Source organism: Rhinoderma darwinii, chromosome 7 (genome assembly GCF_050947455.1).
Source record: "Rhinoderma darwinii isolate aRhiDar2 chromosome 7, aRhiDar2.hap1, whole genome shotgun sequence".
Taxonomy (NCBI): Eukaryota; Metazoa; Chordata; class Amphibia; order Anura; family Rhinodermatidae; genus Rhinoderma; species Rhinoderma darwinii.
In genome coordinates, this window is record NC_134693.1 from 145,627,575 (window position 1) to 145,653,269 (window position 25,695).

Sequence of the window (25,695 nt, forward strand, 5' to 3'; positions counted from 1 at the left end):
AGACGCTCCTCAGTGTACTATCACATGTAATACAGACGCTCCCCAGTGTACTATCACATGTAATACAGACGCTCCCCAGTGTAATATCACATGTAATACAGACGCTCCCCAGTGTACTATCACATGTAATACAGACGCTCCCCAGTGTACTATCACATCTAATACAGACGCTCCCCAGTGTAATATCACATGTAATACAGACGCTCCTCAGTGTACTATCACATGTAATACAGACGCTCCCCAGTGTAATATCACATGTAATACAGACGCCCCCCAGTGTACTATCACATGTAATACAGACGCTCCCCAGTGTAATATCACATGTAATACAGACGCCCCCCAGTGTACTATCACATGTAATACAGACGCTCCCCAGTGTACTATCACATGTAATACAGACGCTCCCCAGTGTACTATCACATGTAATACAGACGCTCCCCAGTGTACTATCACATGTAATACAGACGCTCCTCAGTGTACTATCACATGTAATACAGACGCTCCTCAGTGTACTATCACATGTAATACAGACGCTCCCCAGTGTACTATCACATGTAATACAGACGCTCCCCATTGTACTATCACATGTAATACAGACGCTCCCCAGTGTAATATCACATGTAATACAGACGCTCCCCAGTGTAATATCACATGTAATACAGACGCTCCTCAGTGTACTATCACATGTAATACAGACGCTCCCCAGTGTACTATCACATGTAATACAGACGCTCCCCAGTGTACTATCACATGTAATACAGACGCTCCTCAGTGTACTATCACATGTAATACAGACGCTCCTCAGTGTACTATCACATGTAATACAGACGCTCCCCAGTGTACTATCACATGTAATACAGACGCTCCCCAGTGTACTATCACATGTAATACAGACGCTCCCCAGTGTAATATCACATGTAATACAGACGCTCCCCAGTGTACTATCACATGTAATACAGACGCTCCTCAGTGTACTATCACATGTAATACAGACGCTCCTCAGTGTAATATCACATGTAATACAGACGCTCCTCAGTGTACTATCACATGTAATACAGACGCTCCTCAGTGTACTATCACATGTAATACAGACACTCCCCAGTGTACTATCACATGTAATACAGACGCTCCCCAGTGTACTATCACATGTAATACAGACGCTCCTCAGTGTACTATCACATGTAATACAGACGCTCCCCAGTGTAATATCACATGTAATACAGACGCTCCCCAGTGTACTATCACATGTAATACAGACGCTCCTCAGTGTACTATCACATGTAATACAGACGCTCCTCAGTGTACTATCACATGTAATACAGACGCTCCCCAGTGTAATATCACATGTAATACAGACGCTCCCCAGTGTAATATCACATGTAATACAGACGCTCCCCAGTGTACTATCACATGTAATACAGGCGCTCCCCAGTGTACTATCACATGTAATACAGACGCTCCCCAGTGTACTATCACATGTAATACAGACGCTCCCCAGTGTAATATCACATGTAATACAGACACTCCCCAGTGTACTATCACATGTAATACAGACGCTCCTCAGTGTACTATCACATGTAATACAGACGCTCCCCAGTGTAATATCACATGTAATACAGACGCTCCCCAGTGTAATATCACATGTAATACAGACGCTCCTCAGTGTACTATCACATGTAATACAGACGCTCCTCAGTGTACTATCACATGTAATACAGACGCTCCCCATTGTACTATCACATGTAATACAGACGCTCCCCAGTGTAATATCACATGTAATACAGACGCCCCCCAGTGTACTATCACATGTAATACAGACGCTCCCCAGTGTACTATCACATGTAATACAGACGCTCCTCAGTGTACTATCACATGTAATACAGACGCTCCCCAGTGTACTATCACATGTAATACAGACGCTCCCCAGTGTACTATCACATGTAATACAGACGCTCCCCAGTGTACTATCACATGTAATACAGACGCTCCCCAGTGTACTATCACATGTAATACAGACGCTCCTCAGTGTACTATCACATGTAATACAGACGCTCCCCAGTGTAATATCACATGTAATACAGACGCTCCCCAGTGTACTATCACATGTAATACAGACGCTCCTCAGTGTACTATCACATGTAATACAGACGCTCCCCAGTGTAATATCACATGTAATACAGACGCTCCCCAGTGTACTATCACATGTAATACAGACGCTCCCTAGTGTACTATCACATGTAATACAGACGCTCCCCAGTGTACTATCACATGTAATACAGACGCTCCCCAGTGTAATATCACATGTAATACAGACGCTCCCCAGTGTACTATCACATGTAATACAGACGCTCCTCAGTGTAATATCACATGTAATACAGACGCTCCCCAGTGTACTATCACATGTAATACAGACGCTCCCCATTGTACTATCACATGTAATACAGACGCTCCCCAGTGTAATATCACATGTAATACAGACGCCCCCCAGTGTACTATCACATGTAATACAGACGCTCCCCAGTGTACTATCACATGTAATACAGACGCTCCTCAGTGTACTATCACATGTAATACAGACGCTCCCCAGTGTACTATCACATGTAATACAGACGCTCCCCAGTGTACTATCACATGTAATACAGACGCTCCCCAGTGTACTATCACATGTAATACAGACGCTCCCCAGTGTACTATCACATGTAATACAGACGCTCCTCAGTGTACTATCACATGTAATACAGACGCTCCCCAGTGTACTATCACATGTAATACAGACGCTCCTCAGTGTACTATCACATGTAATACAGACGCTCCCCAGTGTACTATCACATGTAATACAGACGCTCCCCAGTGTACTATCACATGTAATACAGACGCTCCCCAGTGTAATATCACATGTAATACAGACGCTCCCCAGTGTACTATCACATGTAATACAGACGCTCCCCAGTGTACTATCACATGTAATACAGACGCTCCCCAGTGTAATATCACATGTAATACAGACGCTCCCCAGTGTACTATCACATGTAATACAGACGCTCCTCAGTGTAATATCACATGTAATACAGACGCCCCCCAGTGTACTATCACATGTAATACAGACGCTCCCCAGTGTACTATCACATGTAATACAGACGCTCCTCAGTGTACTATCACATGTAATACAGACGCTCCCCAGTGTACTATCACATGTAATACAGACGCTCCCCAGTGTACTATCACATGTAATACAGACGCTCCCCAGTGTACTATCACATGTAATACAGACGCTCCCCAGTGTACTATCACATGTAATACAGACGCTCCTCAGTGTACTATCACATGTAATACAGACGCTCCCCAGTGTAATATCACATGTAATACAGACGCTCCCCAGTGTACTATCACATGTAATACAGACGCTCCTCAGTGTACTATCACATGTAATACAGACGCTCCCCAGTGTAATATCACATGTAATACAGACGCTCCCCAGTGTAATATCACATGTAATACAGACGCTCCTCAGTGTACTATCACATGTAATACAGACGCTCCTCAGTGTACTATCACATGTAATACAGACGCTCCCCAGTGCACTATCACATGTAATACAGACGCTCCCCAGTGTACTATCACATGTAATACAGACGCTCCCCAGTGCACTATCACATGTAATACAGACGCTCCCCAGTGTACTATCACATGTAATACAGACGCTCCCCTGTGTACTATCACATGTAATACAGACGCTCCCCAGTGTAATATCACATGTAATACAGACGCTCCCCAGTGTACTATCACATGTAATACAGACGCTCCCCTGTGTACTATCACATGTAATACAGACGCTCCCCAGTGTACTATCACATGTAATACAGACGCTCCTCAGTGTACTATCACATGTAATACAGACGCTCCTCAGTGTAATATCACATGTAATACAGACGCTCCCCAGTGCGCTATCACATGTAATACAGACGCTCCTCAGTGCACTATCACATGTAATACAGACGCTCCCCAGTGTACTATCACATGTAATACAGACGCTCCCCAGTGTACTATCACATGTAATACAGACGCTCCCCTGTGTACTATCACATGTAATACAGACGCTCCCCAGTGTAATATCACATGTAATACAGACGCTCCCCAGTGTACTATCACATGTAATACAGACGCTCCCCTGTGTACTATCACATGTAATACAGACGCTCCCCAGTGTACTATCACATGTAATACAGACGCTCCTCAGTGTACTATCACATGTAATACAGACGCTCCTCAGTGTAATATCACATGTAATACAGACGCTCCCCAGTGTACTATCACATGTAATACAGACGCTCCTCAGTGTACTATCACATGTAATACAGACGCTCCTCAGTGCACTATCACATGTAATACAGACGCTCCCCAGTGTACTATCACATGTAATACAGACGCTCCCCAGTGTACTATCACATGTAATACAGACGCTCCCCTGTGTACTATCACATGTAATACAGACGCTCCCCAGTGTAATATCACATGTAATACAGACGCTCCCCAGTGTACTATCACATGTAATACAGACGCTCCCCAGTGTAATATCACATGTAATACAGACGCTCCCCAGTGTACTATCACATGTAATACAGACGCTCCTCAGTGTAATATCACATGTAATACAGACGCTCCCCAGTGTACTATCACATGTAATACAGACGCTCCTCGGTGTAATATCACATGTAATACAGACGCTCCCCAGTGTAATATCACATGTAATACAGACGCTCCCCAGTGTACTATCACATGTAATACAGACGCTCCCTAGTGTACTATCACATGTAATACAGACGCTCCCCAGTGCACTATCACATGTAATACAGACGCTCCTCAGTGCACTATCACATGTAATACAGACGCTCCTCAGTGTACTATCACATGTAATACAGACGCTCCTCAGTGCGCTATCACATGTAATACAGACGCTCCTCAGTGTAATATCACATGTAATACAGACGCTCCCCAGTGTACTATCACATGTAATACAGACGCTCCCCAGTGTAATATCACATGTAATACAGACGCTCCTCAGTGTACTATCACATGTAATACAGACGCTCCCCAGTGTACTATCACATGTAATACAGACGCTCCCCAGTGTAATATCACATGTAATACAGACGCTCCTCAGTGTACTATCACATGTAATACAGACGCTCCCCAGTGCACTATCACATGTAATACAGACGCTCCTCAGTGTACTATCACATGTAATACAGACGCTCCTCAGTGTACTATCACATGTAATACAGACGCTCCCCAGTGTACTATCACATGTAATACAGACGCTCCCCAGTGTACTATCACATGTAATACAGACGCTCCCCAGTGTAATATCACATGTAATACAGACGCTCCTCAGTGTACTATCACATGTAATACAGACGCTCCCCAGTGTAATATCACATGTAATACAGACGCTCCCCAGTGTACTATCACATGTAATACAGACGCTCCTCAGTGTACTATCACATGTAATACAGACGCTCCCTAGTGTACTATCACATGTAATACAGACGCTCCCCAGTGTACTATCACATGTAATACAGACGCTCCCCAGTGTAATATCACATGTAATATAGACGCTCCCCAGTGTACTATCACATGTAATACAGACGCTCCCCAGTGTACTATCACATGTAATACAGACGCTCCTCAGTGTACTATCACATGTAATACAGACGCCCCCCAGTGTACTATCACATGTAATACAGACGCTCCTCAGTGTACTATCACATGTAATACAGACGCCCCCCAGTGTACTATCACATGTAATACAGACGCTCCTCAGTGTACTATCACATGTAATACAGACGCCCCCCAGTGTACTATCACATGTAATACAGACGCTCCCCAGTGTACTATCACATGTAATACAGACGCTCCCCAGTGTAATATCACATGTAATACAGACGCTCCCCAGTGTAATATCACATGTAATACAGACGCTCCCCAGTGTACTATCACATGTAATACAGACGCTCCTCAGTGTACTATCACATGTAATACAGATGCTCCTCAGTGTACTATCACATGTAATACAGACGCTCCCCAGTGTAATATCACATGTAATACAGACGCTCCTCAGTGTAATATCACATGTAATACAGACGCTCCTCAGTGTACTATCACATGTAATACAGACGCTCCCCAGTGTAATATCACATGTAATACAGACGCTCCCCAGTGTACTATCACATGTAATACAGACGCTCCTCAGTGTACTATCACACATGTAATACAGACGCTCCTCAGTGTACTATCACATGTAATACAGACGCTCCTCAGTGTACTATCACATGTAATACAGACGCTCCTCAGTGTACTATCACATGTAATACAGACGCTCCTCAGTGTACTATCACATGTAATACAGACGCTCCCCAGTGTAATATCACATGTAATACAGACGCTCCCCAGTGTACTATCACATGTAATACAGACGCTCCTCAGTGTACTATCACATGTAATACAGACGCTCCCCAGTGTAATATCACATGTAATACAGACGCCCCCCAGTGTACTATCACATGTAATACAGGCGCTCCCCAGTGTAATATCACATGTAATACAGACGCTCCCCAGTGTACTATCACATGTAATACAGACGCTCCCCGGTGTACTATCACATGTAATACAGACGCTCCTCGGTGTAATATCACATGTAATACAGACGCTCCCCAGTGTAATATCACATGTAATACAGACGCTCCCCAGTGTACTATCACATGTAATACAGACGCTCCCCAGTGTACTATCACATGTAATACAGACGCTCCCTAGTGTACTATCACATGTAATACAGACGCTCCCCAGTGTAATATCACATGTAATACAGACGCTCCCCAGTGTAATATCACATGTAATACAGACGCTCCCCAGTGTACTATCACATGTAATACAGACGCTCCCCAGTGTACTATCACATGTAATACAGACGCTCCCTAGTGTACTATCACATGTAATACAGACGCTCCCCAGTGTACTATCACATGTAATACAGACGCTCCCCAGTGTAATATCACATGTAATACAGACGCCCCCCAGTGTACTATCACATGTAATACAGACGCTCCCCAGTGTAATATCACATGTAATACAGACGCTCCCCAGTGTAATATCACATGTAATACAGACGCTCCTCAGTGTACTATCACATGTAATACAGACGCTCCCCAGTGTACTATCACATGTAATACAGACGCTCCCCAGTGTAATATCACATGTAATACAGACGCTCCCCAGTGTAATATCACATGTAATACAGACGCTCCCCAGTGTACTATCACATGTAATACAGACGCTCCCCAGTGTACTATCACATGTAATACAGACGCTCCCCAGTGTACTATCACATGTAATACAGACGCTCCCCAGTGTACTATCACATGTAATACAGACGCTCCCCAGTGTACTATCACATGTAATACAGACGCTCCCCAGTGTACTATCACATGTAATACAGACGCTCCCCAGTGTACTATCACATGTAATACAGACGCTCCCCAGTGTACTATCACATGTAATACAGACGCTCCCCAGTGTACTATCACATGTAATACAGACGCTCCTCAGTGTACTATCACATGTAATACAGACGCTCCCCAGTGTAATATCACATGTAATACAGACGCTCCCCAGTGTACTATCACATGTAATACAGACGCTCCCCAGTGTACTATCACATGTAATACAGACGCTCCCCAGTGTACTATCACATGTAATACAGACGCTCCTCAGTGTACTATCACATGTAATACAGACGCTCCCCAGTGTACTATCACATGTAATACAGACGCTCCCCAGTGTACTATCACACATGTAATACAGACGCTCCCCAGTGTAATATCACATGTAATACAGACGCTCCTCAGTGTACTATCACATGTAATATAGACGCTCCCCAGTGTACTATCACATGTAATACAGGCGCTCCCCAGTGTAATATCACATGTAATACAGACGCTCCCCAGTGTACTATCACATGTAATACAGACGCTCCTCAGTGTACTATCACATGTAATACAGACGCTCCTCAGTGTACTATCACATGTAATACAGACGCTCCCCAGTGTACTATTACATGTAATACAGACGCTCCCCAGTGTACTATCACATGTAATACAGATGCTCCTCAGTGTACTATCACATGTAATACAGACGCTCCCCAGTGTACTATCACATGTAATACAGACGCTCCTCAGTGTACTATCACATGTAATACAGACGCTCCTCAGTGTACTATCACATGTAATACAGACGCTCCCCAGTGTACTATCACATGTAATACAGACGCTCCTCAGTGTACTATCACATGTAATACAGACGCTCCGCAGTGTAATATCACATGTAATACAGACGCTCCTCAGTGTACTATCACATGTAATACAGACGCTCCCCAGTGTACTATCACATGTAATACAGACGCTCCTCAGTGTACTATCACATGTAATACAGACGCTCCTCAGTGTACTATCACATGTAATATAGACGCTCCCCAGTGTACTATCACATGTAATACAGGCGCTCCCCAGTGTAATATCACATGTAATACAGACGCTCCCCAGTGTACTATCACATGTAATACAGACGCTCCTCAGTGTACTATCACATGTAATACAGACGCTCCTCAGTGTACTATCACATGTAATACAGACGCTCCCCAGTGTACTATCACATGTAATACAGACGCCCCCCAGTGTACTATCACATGTAATACAGACGCTCCCCAGTGTACTATCACATGTAATACAGACGCTCCTCAGTGTACTATCACATGTAATACAGACGCTCCCCAGTGTACTATCACATGTAATACAGACGCTCCTCAGTGTACTATCACATGTAATACAGACGCTCCCCAGTGTACTATCACATGTAATACAGACGCTCCTCAGTGTACTATCACATGTAATACAGACGCTCCCCAGTGTACTATCACATGTAATACAGACGCTTCCCCTGTGTAATATCACACATGTAATACAGACGCTCCCCAGTGTACTATTACATGTAATACAGACGCTCCCCAGTGTACTATCACATGTAATACAGACGCTCCTCAGTGTACTATCACATGTAATATAGACGCTCCTCAGTGTACTATCACATGTAATACAGACGCTCCCCAGTGTACTATCACATGTAATACAGACGCTCCCCAGTGTAATATCACATGTAATACAGACGCTCCCCAGTGTACTATCACATGTAATACAGACGCTCCCCAGTGTACTATCACATGTAATACAGACACTCCCCAGTGTACTATCACATGTAATACAGACGCTCCTCAGTGTACTATCACATGTAATACAGACGCTCCCCAGTGTAATATCACATGTAATACAGACGCCCCCCAGTGTACTATCACATGTAATACAGACGCTCCCCAGTGTAATATCACATGTAATACAGACGCTCCTCAGTGTACTATCACATGTAATACAGACACTCCCCAGTGTACTATCACATGTAATACAGACGCTCCCCAGTGTACTATCACATGTAATACAGACGCTCCTCAGTGTACTATCACATGTAATACAGACGCTCCCCAGTGTAATATCACATGTAATACAGACGCTCCTCAGTGTACTATCACATGTAATACAGACGCTCCTCAGTGTACTATCACATGTAATACAGACGCTCCCCAGTGTACTATCACATGTAATACAGACGCTCCTCAGTGTAATATCACATGTAATACAGACGCTCCTCAGTGTACTATCACATGTAATACAGACGCTCCCCAGTGTACTATCACATGTAATACAGACGCTCCTCAGTGTACTATCACATGTAATACAGACGCTCCCCAGTGTACTATCACATCTAATACAGACGCTCCTCAGTGTACTATCACATGTAATACAGACGCTCCTCAGTGTACTATCACATGTAATACAGACGCTCCCCAGTGTACTATCACATGTAATACAGACACTCCCCAGTGTACTATCACATGTAATACAGACGCTCCCCAGTGTACTATCACATGTAATACAGACGCTCCTCAGTGTACTATCACATGTAATACAGACGCTCCCCAGTGTAATATCACATGTAATACAGACGCTCCCCAGTGTACTATCACATGTAATACAGACGCTCCTCAGTGTACTATCACATGTAATACAGACGCTCCTCAGTGTACTATCACATGTAATACAGACGCTCCCCAGTGTAATATCACATGTAATACAGACGCTCCCCAGTGTACTATCACATGTAATACAGACGCTCCCCAGTGTACTATCACATGTAATACAGACGCTCCCCAGTGTACTATCACATGTAATACAGACGCTCCCCAGTGTACTATCACATGTAATACAGACGCTCCCCAGTGTACTATCACATGTAATACAGACGCTCCCCAGTGTAATATCACATGTAATACAGACGCTCCCCAGTGTACTATCACATGTAATACAGACGCTCCCCTGTGTACTATCACATGTAATACAGACGCTCCCCAGTGTACTATCACATGTAATACAGACGCTCCTCAGTGTACTATCACATGTAATACAGACGCTCCCCAGTGTACTATCACATGTAATACAGACGCTCCTCAGTGTACTATCACATGTAATACAGACGCTCCCCAGTGTAATATCACATGTAATACAGACGCTCCCCAGTGTACTATCACATGTAATACAGACGCTCCCCAGTGTACTATCACATGTAATACAGACGCTCCCCAGTGCACTATCACATGTAATACAGACGCTCCTCAGTGTACTATCACATGTAATACAGACGCTCCCCAGTGTAATATCACATGTAATACAGACGCTCCCCAGTGTACTATCACATGTAATACAGACGCTCCCCAGTGTACTATCACATGTAATACAGACGCTCCCCAGTGTAATATCACATGTAATACAGACGCTCCTCAGTGTACTATCACATGTAATACAGACGCTCCCCAGTGTAATATCACATGTAATACAGACGCTCCCCAGTGTACTATCACATGTAATACAGACGCTCCCCAGTGTACTATCACATGTAATACAGACGCTCCCCAGTGTACTATCACATGTAATACAGACGCTCCCCAGTGTACTATCACATGTAATACAGACGCTCCTCAGTGTACTATCACATGTAATACAGACGCTCCTCAGTGTACTATCACATGTAATACAGACGCTCCCCAGTGTACTATCACATGTAATACAGACGCTCCCCAGTGTACTATCACATGTAATACAGGCGCTCCCCAGTGTACTATCACATGTAATACAGACGCTCCCCAGTGTACTATCACATGTAATACAGACGCTCCCCAGTGTAATATCACATGTAATACAGACGCTCCCCAGTGTACTATCACATGTAATACAGACGCTCCTCAGTGTAATATCACATGTAATACAGACGCTCCCCAGTGTACTATCACATGTAATACAGACGCTCCCCATTGTACTATCACATGTAATACAGACGCTCCCCAGTGTAATATCACATGTAATACAGACGCCCCCCAGTGTACTATCACATGTAATACAGACGCTCCCCAGTGTACTATCACATGTAATACAGACGCTCCTCAGTGTACTATCACATGTAATACAGACGCTCCCCAGTGTACTATCACATGTAATACAGACGCTCCCCAGTGTACTATCACATGTAATACAGACGCTCCCCAGTGTACTATCACATGTAATACAGACGCTCCCCAGTGTACTATCACATGTAATACAGACGCTCCTCAGTGTACTATCACATGTAATACAGACGCTCCCCAGTGTAATATCACATGTAATACAGACGCTCCCCAGTGTACTATCACATGTAATACAGACGCTCCTCAGTGTACTATCACATGTAATACAGACGCTCCCCAGTGTAATATCACATGTAATACAGACGCTCCCCAGTGTACTATCACATGTAATACAGACGCTCCCTAGTGTACTATCACATGTAATACAGACGCTCCCCAGTGTACTATCACATGTAATACAGACGCTCCCCAGTGTAATATCACATGTAATACAGACGCTCCCCAGTGTACTATCACATGTAATACAGACGCTCCTCAGTGTAATATCACATGTAATACAGACGCTCCCCAGTGTACTATCACATGTAATACAGACGCTCCCCATTGTACTATCACATGTAATACAGACGCTCCCCAGTGTAATATCACATGTAATACAGACGCCCCCCAGTGTACTATCACATGTAATACAGACGCTCCCCAGTGTACTATCACATGTAATACAGACGCTCCTCAGTGTACTATCACATGTAATACAGACGCTCCCCAGTGTACTATCACATGTAATACAGACGCTCCCCAGTGTACTATCACATGTAATACAGACGCTCCCCAGTGTACTATCACATGTAATACAGACGCTCCTCAGTGTACTATCACATGTAATACAGACGCTCCCCAGTGTACTATCACATGTAATACAGACGCTCCTCAGTGTACTATCACATGTAATACAGACGCTCCCCAGTGTACTATCACATGTAATACAGACGCTCCCCAGTGTAATATCACATGTAATACAGACGCTCCCCAGTGTACTATCACATGTAATACAGACGCTCCCCAGTGTACTATCACATGTAATACAGACGCTCCCCAGTGTAATATCACATGTAATACAGACGCTCCCCAGTGTACTATCACATGTAATACAGACGCTCCTCAGTGTAATATCACATGTAATACAGACGCCCCCCAGTGTACTATCACATGTAATACAGACGCTCCCCAGTGTACTATCACATGTAATACAGACGCTCCTCAGTGTACTATCACATGTAATACAGACGCTCCCCAGTGTACTATCACATGTAATACAGACGCTCCCCAGTGTACTATCACATGTAATACAGACGCTCCCCAGTGTACTATCACATGTAATACAGACGCTCCCCAGTGTAATATCACATGTAATACAGACGCTCCCCAGTGTACTATCACATGTAATACAGACGCTCCTCAGTGTACTATCACATGTAATACAGACGCTCCCCAGTGTAATATCACATGTAATACAGACGCTCCCCAGTGTACTATCACATGTAATACAGACGCTCCTCAGTGTACTATCACATGTAATACAGACGCTCCCCAGTGTAATATCACATGTAATACAGACGCTCCCCAGTGTAATATCACATGTAATACAGACGCTCCTCAGTGTACTATCACACATGTAGAGCTCTCGGGATCTAATCATGCCGTCCTCCACCTACATTTGTCACATGATGCCTAAGCGTTATTGGGTAGTACCCATGGGTTGTGTGATACAGTTTGGACGCTAATCACTGCTGTGACCTTCACCCACCTTCATTGTCTCCTCCAGGCGGTTGATAGAATGACAGCCCCAGAGATATAATGGCTGCAATTTCCAGGATGATTAGCGTGACATCCTGCAGGGCTTCCCATACAAGCTGTAAGAAAGTTTTTGGCTTCTTTGGAGGTATAAAGTTTTGTCCAAATACTTGTCGTCTTTGCTCTATATCTGCTAATGTGCCCGGCAGTCCTGAGGAGAAAGAGAGACACAATGAATAGTGGAATTCACCTGGTAGAGCTTACATGGAGTCAGCGAAGAAGGGGCCACAACACGACTGTTCTCATCGCTATACAATATGGACAGTGGCCCATCAGCAATGCATTTACGACATGTGTCAACTTGTGCGCAAAATGTCTCTGTTTCTAAGTTATACTGTAGGCTTAATTATACTTTTAAAAGTTGCATGAAAATCTGTGCCAAATTTGCTAATACTTTTGCATCTTTTCTCATTACTCGTCAAATGTGAAGTGGGCGCGGTCTCCAAAAAGACGTAGTTTAGGCCACAATGATTAAAGGTTGTGACATTTTGTGCCCTGCTGGGGCTTGAAATGAATTGTACACCCCTTATGAAAACAGGGATCCTGGAGATCTCCAAGAGTGTTCTGGAGCAGGGGGTAGACATAACTCTGGAGTGTTCTGGAGCATCGGGGGGACATAACTCTGGAGTGTTCTGGAGCAGGGGGTAGACATAACTCTGGAGTGTTCTGGAGCAGGGGGTAGACATAACTCTGGAGTGTTCTGGAGCAGGGGGAGACATAACTCTGGAGTGTTCTGGAGCAGTGGGTAGACATAACTCTGGAGTGTTCTGGAGCAGGGGGTAGACATAACTCTGGAGTGTTCTGGAGCAGGGGGTAGACATAACTCTGGAGTGTTCTGGAGCAGGGGGTAGACATAACTCTGGAGTGTTCTGGAGCAGGGGGTAGACATAACTCTGGAGTGTTCTGGAGCAGGGGGTAGACATAACTCTGGAGTGTTCTGGAGCAGGGGGGAGACAACGCTGGAGTGTTCTTGAGCAGGGGGGAGACATAACTCTGGAGTGTTCTGGAGCACGGGGGAGACATAACTCTGGAGTGTTCTGGAGCAGGGGGGAGACAACGCTGGAGTGTTCTGGAGCAGGGGGTAGACATAACTCTGGAGTGTTCTGGAGCAGGGGGTAGACATAACTCTGGAGTGTTCTGGAGCAGGGGGGAGACATAACTCTGGAGTGTTCTGGAGCAGGGGGGAGACATAACTCTGGAGTGTTCTGGAGAAGGGGGTAGACATAACTCTGGAGTGTTCTGGAGCAGGGGGGAGACATAACTCTGGAGTGTTCTGGAGCAGGGGGTAGACATAACTCTGGAGTGTTCTGGAGCAGGGGGTAGACATAACTCTGGAGTGTTCTGGAGCAGGGGGTAGACATAACTCTGGAGTGTTCTGGAGCAGGGGGTAGACATAACTCTGGAGTGTTCTGGAGCAGGGGGTAGACATAACTCTGGAGTGTTCTGGAGCAGGGGGTAGACATAACTCTGGAGTGTTCTGGAGCAGGGGGGAGACATAACTCTGGAGTGTTCTGGAGCAGGGGGGAGACATAACTCTGGAGTGTTCTGGAGCAGGGGGTAGACATAACTCTGGAGTGTTCTGGTGCAGGGGGGAGACTGGCGGGAGACATAACTCTCTGGAGTGTTCTGGAGCAGAGAGGAGGCAGACTGGCGAAAGACATAACCCTCTGCAGTGTCCTGGAGCGAGGGGGGGGGGAGACTAGCAGGAGACATAACTCTCCAGAGTGTTTTAGAGTAGGGGGGAAGATTGGTGGGAGACATGACTCTCTGGAGTGTCCTGGAGCAGGGGGGATTCGCGGGAGACACGACTCTCTGGTGTATCCTAGAGGGGGGAGAGATTGGCAGCAATAGACATAACTTCTGGAGTGTCCTGGAGCCAGGGAGGGGATTAGCGGGAGACAAAACTCTGTGGAGTGTCCTGAAGCCGGGGAGGGGATTGGCGGGAGACATGACTCTCTGGAGTGTTCTGGATCATGGGGGATTGGCGGGAGACATGACTCTCTGGAGTGTCCTGGAGCCGGGGAGGGGATTAGCGGGAGACATGACTCTCTGGAGTGTTCTGGAGCAGAGAGGGGGCAGACTGATGGGAGACATAACTCTGTGGAGTGTTCTGGAGCAGGGGGGGAGACTGGCGGGAGACATAACTCTCAGAAGTTCTGGAGCAGGGGGCTGGGAGACATAACTCTCTGGAGTGTTCTGGAGCAGAGAGAAGGCAGACTGGCGGGAGACATAACCCTCTGCAGTGACCTGGAGTGGGGGGGACTAGCAGGAGACATTACTCTCCAGAGTGTTTTAGAGCAGGGGGAAAGATTGGTGGGAGACATAACTCTCTGGAGTGTTCTGGAGAAGGGGGGGACTGGCGGAAGACATAACGCTCTGGAGTGTTCTGGAGCAGGGGGGGAGACTGGCGGGAGACATAACCCTCTGCAGTGTCCTGGAGTGGGGGGGGGGGACTAGCAAGAGACATTACTCTCCAGAGTGTTTTAGAGAAGGGGGAAAGATTGGTGGGAGACATAACTCTCTGGAGTGTTCTGGAGAAGGGGGGGACTGGCGGAAGACATAACGCTCTGGAGTGTTCTGGAGCAGGGGGGGAGACTGGCGGGAGACATAACTCTGGAGTGTCCTGGTGCAGGTGGGAGTCTCGCGGGAGACATAACTCTCTGGAGTGTTCTGGAGCATGGGGGATTGGCGGGAGACACGACTCTCTGGAGTATCCTGGAGGGCGGGATTGGCGGCAATAGACATAACTTCTGGAGTGTACTGGTGCAGGTGGGGGAGTGGTGGGAGACATAACCCTCTGGAGTGTCCTGGAGCAGGGGAGGGGATTGGCGGGAGACATGACTCTCTGGAGTGTTCTGGAGCATGGGGGATTGGCGGGAGACATGACTCTAAGGAGTATTCTGGAGCAGGGGGCATTGGCGGGAGACATGACTCTCTGGAGTGTTCTGGAGCAGGGGGGATTGGCGGGAGACATGACTCTAAGGAGTGTTCTGGAGTAGGGGGGATTGGCGGGAGACATGACTCTCTGGAGTGTTCTGGAGCCGGGGAGGGGATTGGCAGGAGACATGACTCTCTGGAGTGTCCTGGAGCAGGGGGGAATTTGTGGGAGATAACTCTCTGGAGTGTCCTGGAGCCAGGGAAGGGAATTGGCGGGAGACATGACTTGCTGGAGTGTTCTGGAGCATGGGGGATTGGCGGGAGACATGACTCTCTGGAGTGTTCTGGAGCAGGGGGGGATTGGCTGGAGACATGACTCTCTGGAGTGTTCTGGAGCAGGAGGGATTGGCGGGAGACATGACTCTCTGGAGCTTTCTGGAGCAGGGGAGATTGGCGGGAGACATGACTCTCTGGAGTGTTACAGGCTACAGGTTATAGGTTACAGGCTACAGGTTACAAGCTACAGGTTACAGGCTATAGGTTACAGGTTATAGGTTACAGGCTACAGGTTATAGGTTACAGGTTATAGGTAACAGGCTACAGGTTACAGGTTACAAGCTATAGGTTACAGGCTACAGGTTATAGGCTACAGGTTACAGGTTATAGGTTACAGGATATAGGTTACAGGCTACAGGTTATAGGTTACAGGCTACAGGTTATAGGTTATAGGCTACAGGTTATAGGTTACAGGCTATAGGTTACAGGCTACAGGTTATAGGTTACAGGCTACAGGTTATAGGTTACGGGCTACAGGTTACAGGCTACAGGTTACAGGCTACAGGTTATAGGTTACGGGCTACAGGTTACAGGTTATAGGTTACAGGTTATAGGTTACAGGCTACAGGTTATAGGTTATAGGCTACAGGTTACAGGCTACAGGCTATAGGTTACAGGCTACAGGTTATAGGCTATAGGTTACAGGCTACAGGTTACAGGCTACAGGTTATAGGTTACAGGCTATAGGTTATAGATTACAGGTTATAGGTTACAGGTTATAGGTTACAGGCTACAGGTTACAGGCTACATAGGTTACAGGTTATAGGTTACAGGTTATAGGTTACAGGCTACATAGGTTACAGGCTACAGGTTACAGGCTACATAGGTTACAGGTTACATTGGTTACAGGTTACATTGGTTACAGGTTACATAGGTTACAGGTTACATAGGTTACAGAAGTTATAGGTTACAGAGGTTATAGGTTACCTTCACATCCTGCCACTATTGTATATAATGTACATAGGAGGCGGCAGGACTTCATTGATCTTTCTTCGCCCCATGTTCAGGGACATTCCAGGAGCTTTTGGGTGGATGAGGGCTCCCAGTTATGAACATACAGACCGGCATAAGCTAATCAACCAGAGGGCGTTTTCAAAGAGGACAGAGAACTTGTGGGTTTGGTTGTTTGTGCTTTGTTACGATCATTGCACCACACGTAGCAGGAATACAGAGCGGGGATCGCCTGGTTACAGCTTTGGCTTCCCCAGAGCTTTGGATAACAGTGATGGAAACATCCAGACTCCCAGTCTACAGTGGGGAGTCCTGGACATGGCCTGTCTCCAGCCTGATCTCCTTACATTGCAGCCCATCAGCTGTTAAATGCAGGTGGTCCCTAGTCGGGGTCAGGCTCGGAGGCCGCTGCGGTCTGCTGCTGACTACGTTAAAACCCCATCTCCTCCTTTTACAACCTTTTTTATTTGAAACAATCCCTGTGTCGTCTGGTCCTGCACTCTCCCCCTTATTATGACAAGAACACAATTTGCAATAACTTTTGGATGTGCTTTATGGCAGCTGTAAAAAAGGCTTTTTTTTTAAATTAATTTATTCAATTTGCTGTAAAATATTATACATAAAAATTGTGCAATAGAAAAACCCCCAAAAAGAAAGGTTAATACATCTTACATGTAAAGTGCATGATACATTTCTTGACTCCCCTGCACCCTGCCCCCCTAGGAACCTAATTTAATTAAACAAAAGAAAAACCTAAGAGAGAGCCATCGAGTTGAGTCTGGATCCCCAAGACCCTGGAGCTCTCTCGCCATCTCAATATGCGTCGTATTATCCATTACAATATCCCCCTAATCTTCATACTCTATTGATCCGTAGACCTGCGTTGAATATTGCCACCCTCGGCCAACGTCCTGGGATCCATGGAGGCGCAGACCCAACCGTGGGGCTCCCCCTGTACAATCATGGCCCATCCCCCACACTCCCTTCTCTCTGGGAAAAAATAAATAAAAACTTCTTCTTAATGGTCATATACATGTCCATAGAACAATGCAGTCGCAGCATACAGAGCGGCATCGCTGTATACTCTCTCACACCCAGCAGCATACAGAGCGGCATCGCTGTATACTCTCTCACACCCAGCAGCATACAGAGCGGCATCGCTGTATACTCTCTCACACCCAGCAGCATACAGAGCGGCATCGCTGTATACTCTCTCTCACCCAGCAGCATACAGAGCGGCATCGCTGTATACTCTCTCACACCCAGCAGCATACAGAGCGGCATCGCTGTATACTCTCTCACACCCAGCAGCATACAGAGCGGCATCGCTGTATACTCTCTCTCACCCAGCAGCATACAGAGCGGCATCGCTGTATACTCTCTCACACCCAGCAGCATACAGAGCGGCATCGCTGTATACTCTCTCTCACCCAGCAGCATACAGAGCGGCATCGCTGTATACTCTCTCACACCCAGCAGCATACAGAGCGGCATCGCTGTATACTCTCTCACACCCAGCAGCATACAGAGCGGCATCGCTGTATACTCTCTCTCACCCAGCAGCATACAGAGCGGCATCGCTGTATACTCTCTCACACCCAGCAGCATACAGAGCGGCATCGCTGTATACTCTCTCACACCCAGCAGCATAGTAGCTGGTAAACACTAGAGAGGTCGTGACATGACGCCGTGCTGTTCTGTTCACTAGATGTCTAGTGGTTATTTTTCCATTTGTAACAATATGGTGACACTGTAACGTGTCTGGAGTCGTATGATTTGCGCCATCACTTCCGAGGACTGTCCCTTACTCCTCTATATGGTGCTATACAAATTCTAGGTTAATTATCAATAAAAATGATTGGAAAAAACATAGATTTCTCTCTATGCAAACAATCAACGAGATTGGTCAAAACCCTCACTGAGCAAATCTCTAATCTGCAACCTCAAGACTCATTCACAGTTAGGCACCCCTCTAAAAAGGGATTGTGAACCTTTAAACACCCTAATTATTGAAAATCAAAATAGATTCAAAATATTGTGCTGATTAATTCCGTAATATATTTTTATAGGGCCAGAACTCCAAATCCCTGTATAGTCATAGAGTTACATGATACCATTCTAACCTTCTGCAGCTACCACTAGGGGGAGCTCACGACATACAGATATATACAGCTCCCATAGATGTACTTGATAACATTCTGCGGCCACCACTAGGGGGAGCTCACTACATACAGATATATACAGCTCCCATAGAGTTACATGATAACATTCTGCTGCCTGCAGCCACCACTAAGGGGAGCTCACTACATACAGATATATACAGCTCTCATAGAGTTACATGATAACATTCTACTTCCTGCAGTCACCACTAGGGGGAGCTCGCTACATACAGTAAATACACATATATACAGCTCCCATAGAGTTACATGATAACATTCTACTACCTGCTGCCACCACTAGGGGGAGCTCACTACATACAGATATATACAGCTCTCATAGAGTTACATGATAACATTCTGCTGCCTGCAGCCACCACTAGAGGGAGCTCACTACATTCAGATATATACAGATCCAATAGAGTTACATGATAACATTCTGCTGCCTGCAGCCACCACTAGAGCGAGCTCACTACATACTGATATATACAGCTCCCATAGTGTTACATGATAACATTCTACTGCCTGCAGCCACCAGTAGAGGGAGCTCACTACATACAGATATATACAGCTCCCATAGAGTTACATGATAACATTCTACTGCCTGCAGCCACCAGTAGAGGGAGCTCACTACATACAGATATATACAGCTCCCATAGTGTTACATGATAACATTCTGCTGCCTGCAGCCACCAGTAGAGGGAGCTCACTACATACAGATATATACAGCTCCCATAAAGTTTCATGATAACATTCTGCAACCTGCAGCCACCACTAGGGTAGTGCTCACTACATACAGATATATACAGCTCCCATAGAGTTTCATGATAACATTCTACTACCTGCAGCTACCACTAGGAGGAGCTCACTACATACAGATATATACAGCTCCCATAGCGTTACATGATAACATTCTGCTGCCTGCAGCCACCACTAGAGGGAGCTTAATACATACAGATATATACAGCTCTCATAGAGTTACATGATAACATTCTGCTGCCTGCAGCCACCACTAGAGGGAGCTCACTACATTCAGATATATACAGATCCAATAGAGTTACATGATAACATTCTGCTGCCTGCAGCCACCACTAGAGCGAGCTCACTACATACTGATATATACAGCTCCCATAGTGTTACATGATAACATTCTACTGCCTGCAGCCACCAGTAGAGGGAGCTCACTACATACAGATATATACAGCTCCCATAGAGTTACATGATAACATTCTACTGCCTGCAGCCACCAGTAGAGGGAGTTCACTACATACAGATATATACAGCTCCCATAGTGTTACATGATAACATTCTGCTGCCTGCAGCCACCAGTAGAGGGAGCTCACTACATACAGATATATACAGCTCCCATAAAGTTTCATAATAACATTCTGCAACCTGCAGCCACCACTAGGGTAGTGCTCACTACATACAGATATATACAGCTCCCATAGAGTTTCATGATAACATTCTACTACCTGCAGCTACCACTAGGAGGAGCTCACTACATACAGATATATACAGCTCCCATAGCGTTACATGATAACATTCTGCTGCCTGCAGCCACCACTAGAGGGAGCTTAATACATACAGATATATACAGCTCTCATAGAGTTACATGATAACATTCTGATGCCTGCAGCCACCACTAGGGGGAGCTAATTACAAACAATTGGTACATTAAAATGAATAACAGCTTCATCATTTAAAGGGATTTTCTGGGTCAAAAACATTAATAGACAACTCTTTTATCAGTGGGAGTTTCCATAATGAATGGTGCAGATTTTGAGTACCAGGCACAGTCACACGCGCACACAAACCACTGTTCTGTATTCTCATTACAGATCCTCCATATTGATGAGTATCCACATGATGATTAAACTGTGTCCAATGCAAATTACTGAGGTGCAGGAGTTGTAGAGAGTTGTGAGCTCCAGGGATCACGGATGATGGGAGTGATTCATTGTGTGAGACAGGGAGCTCCTGGGGGTCGTGGAAGTTGGGAGTGATTTACATCCTTTTGTACAGTGCTGTGGATTATTTTGCCACCGGAGAAAAATAATACGTATTGTGTTGTGGCAGCCGCTCCAGATCACATCTCCCCAGACTCTCCGCATCTCTTATTGATGGTCTCAAGTAAAGGTTTCCGCTATCACTGCCGGGTACAATGGTGCCGTTATTATAAGCATCTCTTTCAGAGTAGAGGAGAGAAGCGCAGATCTGTCAGCAGCCGCTCTGCTCTGACGGGCTGGAGCATCCATAATTCATCTGTCACAATCAGATACCCAACCGGCCTGCAAATAACCAGCAGCTGCCCGGAGCTCAGCACCACACACATTAATGGTCGGGCAGATCCCGGCAGCAGAAGTGTCCAGAGAAGGTGGTATAAGGTGGGACTGGAAAGTATGATCAGTGTAGTTGCTGAAGTATGTGAGTGAACTCCATAATATACATTCCGGTCCCCCAGCGCGCTGATTCTGAGATTTTTATAGACATTTTTTGCGCACAGCCTTCATTTATGATGATACGACTCTTCGTCATGTGACCGGCCCCGCTGTACTCTATGTAATCACTGTACTGCTGCTCCTTCTTGTATATAGAGTACAGCGGGGCCGGTCACATGACGAAGAGTCGTATCATCATAAAGGAAGGCTGTGCAACTAGACCTCCGTCCCCCGCCAGCGCCAAAAATGTCTATAAAAATCTCAGAATCAGCGCGCTGGGGGACCGGAATGTATATTATGGAGTGCACTCACATACTTCAGCAACTACACTGATCATACTTTCCAGTCCCCACATCACCCCTTCCATTTCTCAATATATCTTCATAGGGGGCGGAGAGGAGTATTTCTGATACTGAGCTTTGCATCACCTACATGGACAGAAAGTTAAACAATAAGATATTGCATACCTGCTGCCACCACTAGGGGACGCTTCCTGTATACTGTGTTATCATTAAGTTCTATGTATGTAGAGAATACAGTAAACTCTTAAAGGGATTTTCCTACAAACCAAAGTCACGTAGTAATAACTTGGACTTCATTTGAATACAAATGAGTGTCTATTTTTTTAATTATCTTACTTTTCACCCGTTTCAGCGTCCAAATGGCGCTTCTTTATTTCCGGGTTCAGTACTGAATATGTAGACGGCTTGAGAGAGCGTTGTACGTGAAACAGCTGTTGCCTGACACTGTCTTCGTCTTCCCCCCACACCTTTTTTTACAAGAATTAAAGAATTTTGTATGTCAGACGGGGTAAGTGCGGCTTTTTTCTCTCTACTTGCATTGTGTTGGATGTGTAGACGGGCTGTGCGGTTCCGCTGACGTGCTGCCGCCTCTTACACAATTCCCCAGCGCAGCGCTACATCTGTCATCTAATTCACACAGTTTTCCCTGCGCTCCGACGTCTGTGCTCACTCCCTGTTGACGATGATTAGGTTTACTTCGCATGCTCAGCTTTTCATTGATTTCTCTGTGTTCTACTTATGGAAGGCTATGGATGCGGCCGAACACGCGCAGAAATAAGTAGAGCGCAACTCTGTGACTACAGGCAATAGAAACGTTCGGAACATGCGCAAATCACAGCAGAGCGCTGATCATGAGAGAAATTGTAGCGGGGAACTGCGTGTACTCTTCCATCTCTGACCAGGAGTAGCATGGAATCCCGGGTTTAGACACTTCCTGGAAGTGGACATGGGCCAAATGTATTTTGCTATCTCTAAAATTGTGCAATATTTTTAAGTAAAGTAATTTACAATGTAGTTTTATTAAGGGTATTAGTGGTAATGGGAAAACCTCTAAACTCACTCTAGTGCCACTGAGGTCTCTGGTGATGTCCTCTATAGATGCTCTGGTTAAGAGAATGATATTACTTATCACATCACCTCTACCAACCAGAACATCTACTATGGACATCACCTCTACCAACCAGAACATCTACTATGGACATCACCTCTACCAACCAGAACATCTACTATGGACATCACATCTACCAACCAGAACATCTACTATGGACATCACCTCTACCAACCAGAACATCTACTATGGACATCACCTCTACCAACCAGAGCATCTACCATGAACATCACCTCTACCAACCAGAGCATCTACCATGAACATCACCTCTACCAACCAGAACATCTACTATGGACATCACCTCTACCAACCAGAACATCTACTATGGACATCACCTCTACCAACCAGAATATCTACTATGGACATCATCTCTACCAACCAGAACATCTACTATGGACATCACCTCTACCAACCAGAACATCTACTATGGACATCACCTCTACCAACCAGAACATCTACTATGGACATCATCTCTGCCAACCAGAGCATCTACTATGGACATCACCTCTACCAACCAGAACATCTACTATGGACATCATCTCTACCAACCAGAACATCTACTATGGACATCATCTCTGCCAACCAGAGCATCTACTATGGACATCACCTCTACCAACCAGAACATCTACTATGGACATCATCTCTACCAACCAGAACATCTACTATGGACATCACCCCTACCAACCAGAGCATCTACTATGGACATCACCCCTACCAACCAGAGCGTCTACTATGGACATCATCTCTACCAACCAGAACATCTACTATGGACATCACCCCTACCAACCAGAGCGTCTACTATGGACATCATCTCTACCAACCAGAACATCTACTATGGACATCACCTCTACCAACCAGAACATCTACTATGGACATCACCTCTACCAACCAGAACATCTACTATGGACATCACCTCTACCAACCAGAACATCTACTATGGACATCACCTCTACCAACCAGAACATCTACTATGGACATCACCCCTACCAACCAGAGCGTCTACTATGGACATCATCTCTACCAACCAGAACATCTACTATGGACATCACCTCTACCAACCAGAACATCTACTATGGACATCACCCCTACCAACCAGAGCGTCTACTATGGACATCATCTCTACCAACCAGAACATCTACTATGGACATCATCTCTACCAACCAGAACATCTACTATGGACATCACCTCTACCAACCAGAACATCTACTATGGACATCACCTCTACCAACCAGAACATCTACTATGGACATCACCTCTACCAACCAGAACATCTACTATGGACATCACCTCTACCAACCAGAACATCTACTATGGACATCACCTCTACCAACCAGAACGTCCACTATGGACATCATATCTACCAACCAGAATATCTACTATGGACATCACCCCTACCAACCAGAGCGTCTACTATGGACATCATCTCTACCAACCAGAACATCTACTATTTACATCACCTCTACCAACCAGAGCATCTACTATGGACATCACCTCTACCAACCAGAGCATCTACTATGGACATCACTTATACCAATCAGTGCATCTACTATGGACATCACCTCTACCAACCAGAACATCTACTATGGACATCACCCCTACCAACCAGAGCGTCTACTATGGACATCATCTCTACCAACCAGAACATCTACTATTTATATCACCTCTACCAACCAGAACATCTACTATGGTCATCACCTCTACCAACCAGAGCATCTACTATGGACATCACCTCTACAAACCAGAACATCTACTATGGACGTCACTTCTACCAACCAAAACATCTACTATGGACATCACCTCTACCAACCAGAGCATCTACTATGGACATCACCTCTACCAACCAGAACATCTACTATGGACATCACCTCTACCAACCAGAGCACCTACTATGGACATCACTTCTACCAACCAAAACATCTACTATGGACATCACCTCTACCAACCAGAGCATTTACTATGGACATCACCTCTACCAACCAGAACATCTACTATGAACATCACCTCTACCAACCAGAGCACCTACTATGGACATCACTTCTACCAACCAAAACATCTACTATGGACATCACCTCTACCAACCAGAGCATCTACTATGGACATCACCTCTACC

The 25,695-nt window shown here is 45.5% G+C and overlaps 1 protein-coding gene across 1 annotated transcript in view; it reads right to left on the bottom strand.

The window, feature by feature from the left end:
* LOC142657504 (plasma membrane calcium-transporting ATPase 2-like) overlaps positions 1–13,565 on the bottom strand; it is a gene marked incomplete at its 5' end in the record, with an annotated part of 74,605 nt that extends 61,040 nt beyond the window's left edge. Inside the window, one exon of the mRNA XM_075832539.1 lies at positions 13,368–13,565. Coding sequence (XP_075688654.1) covers positions 13,368–13,565 — 198 coding nt within the window. The remainder of the gene's footprint in view (positions 1–13,367) is intronic.
* Positions 13,566–25,695: the final 12,130 nt, after the last annotated feature.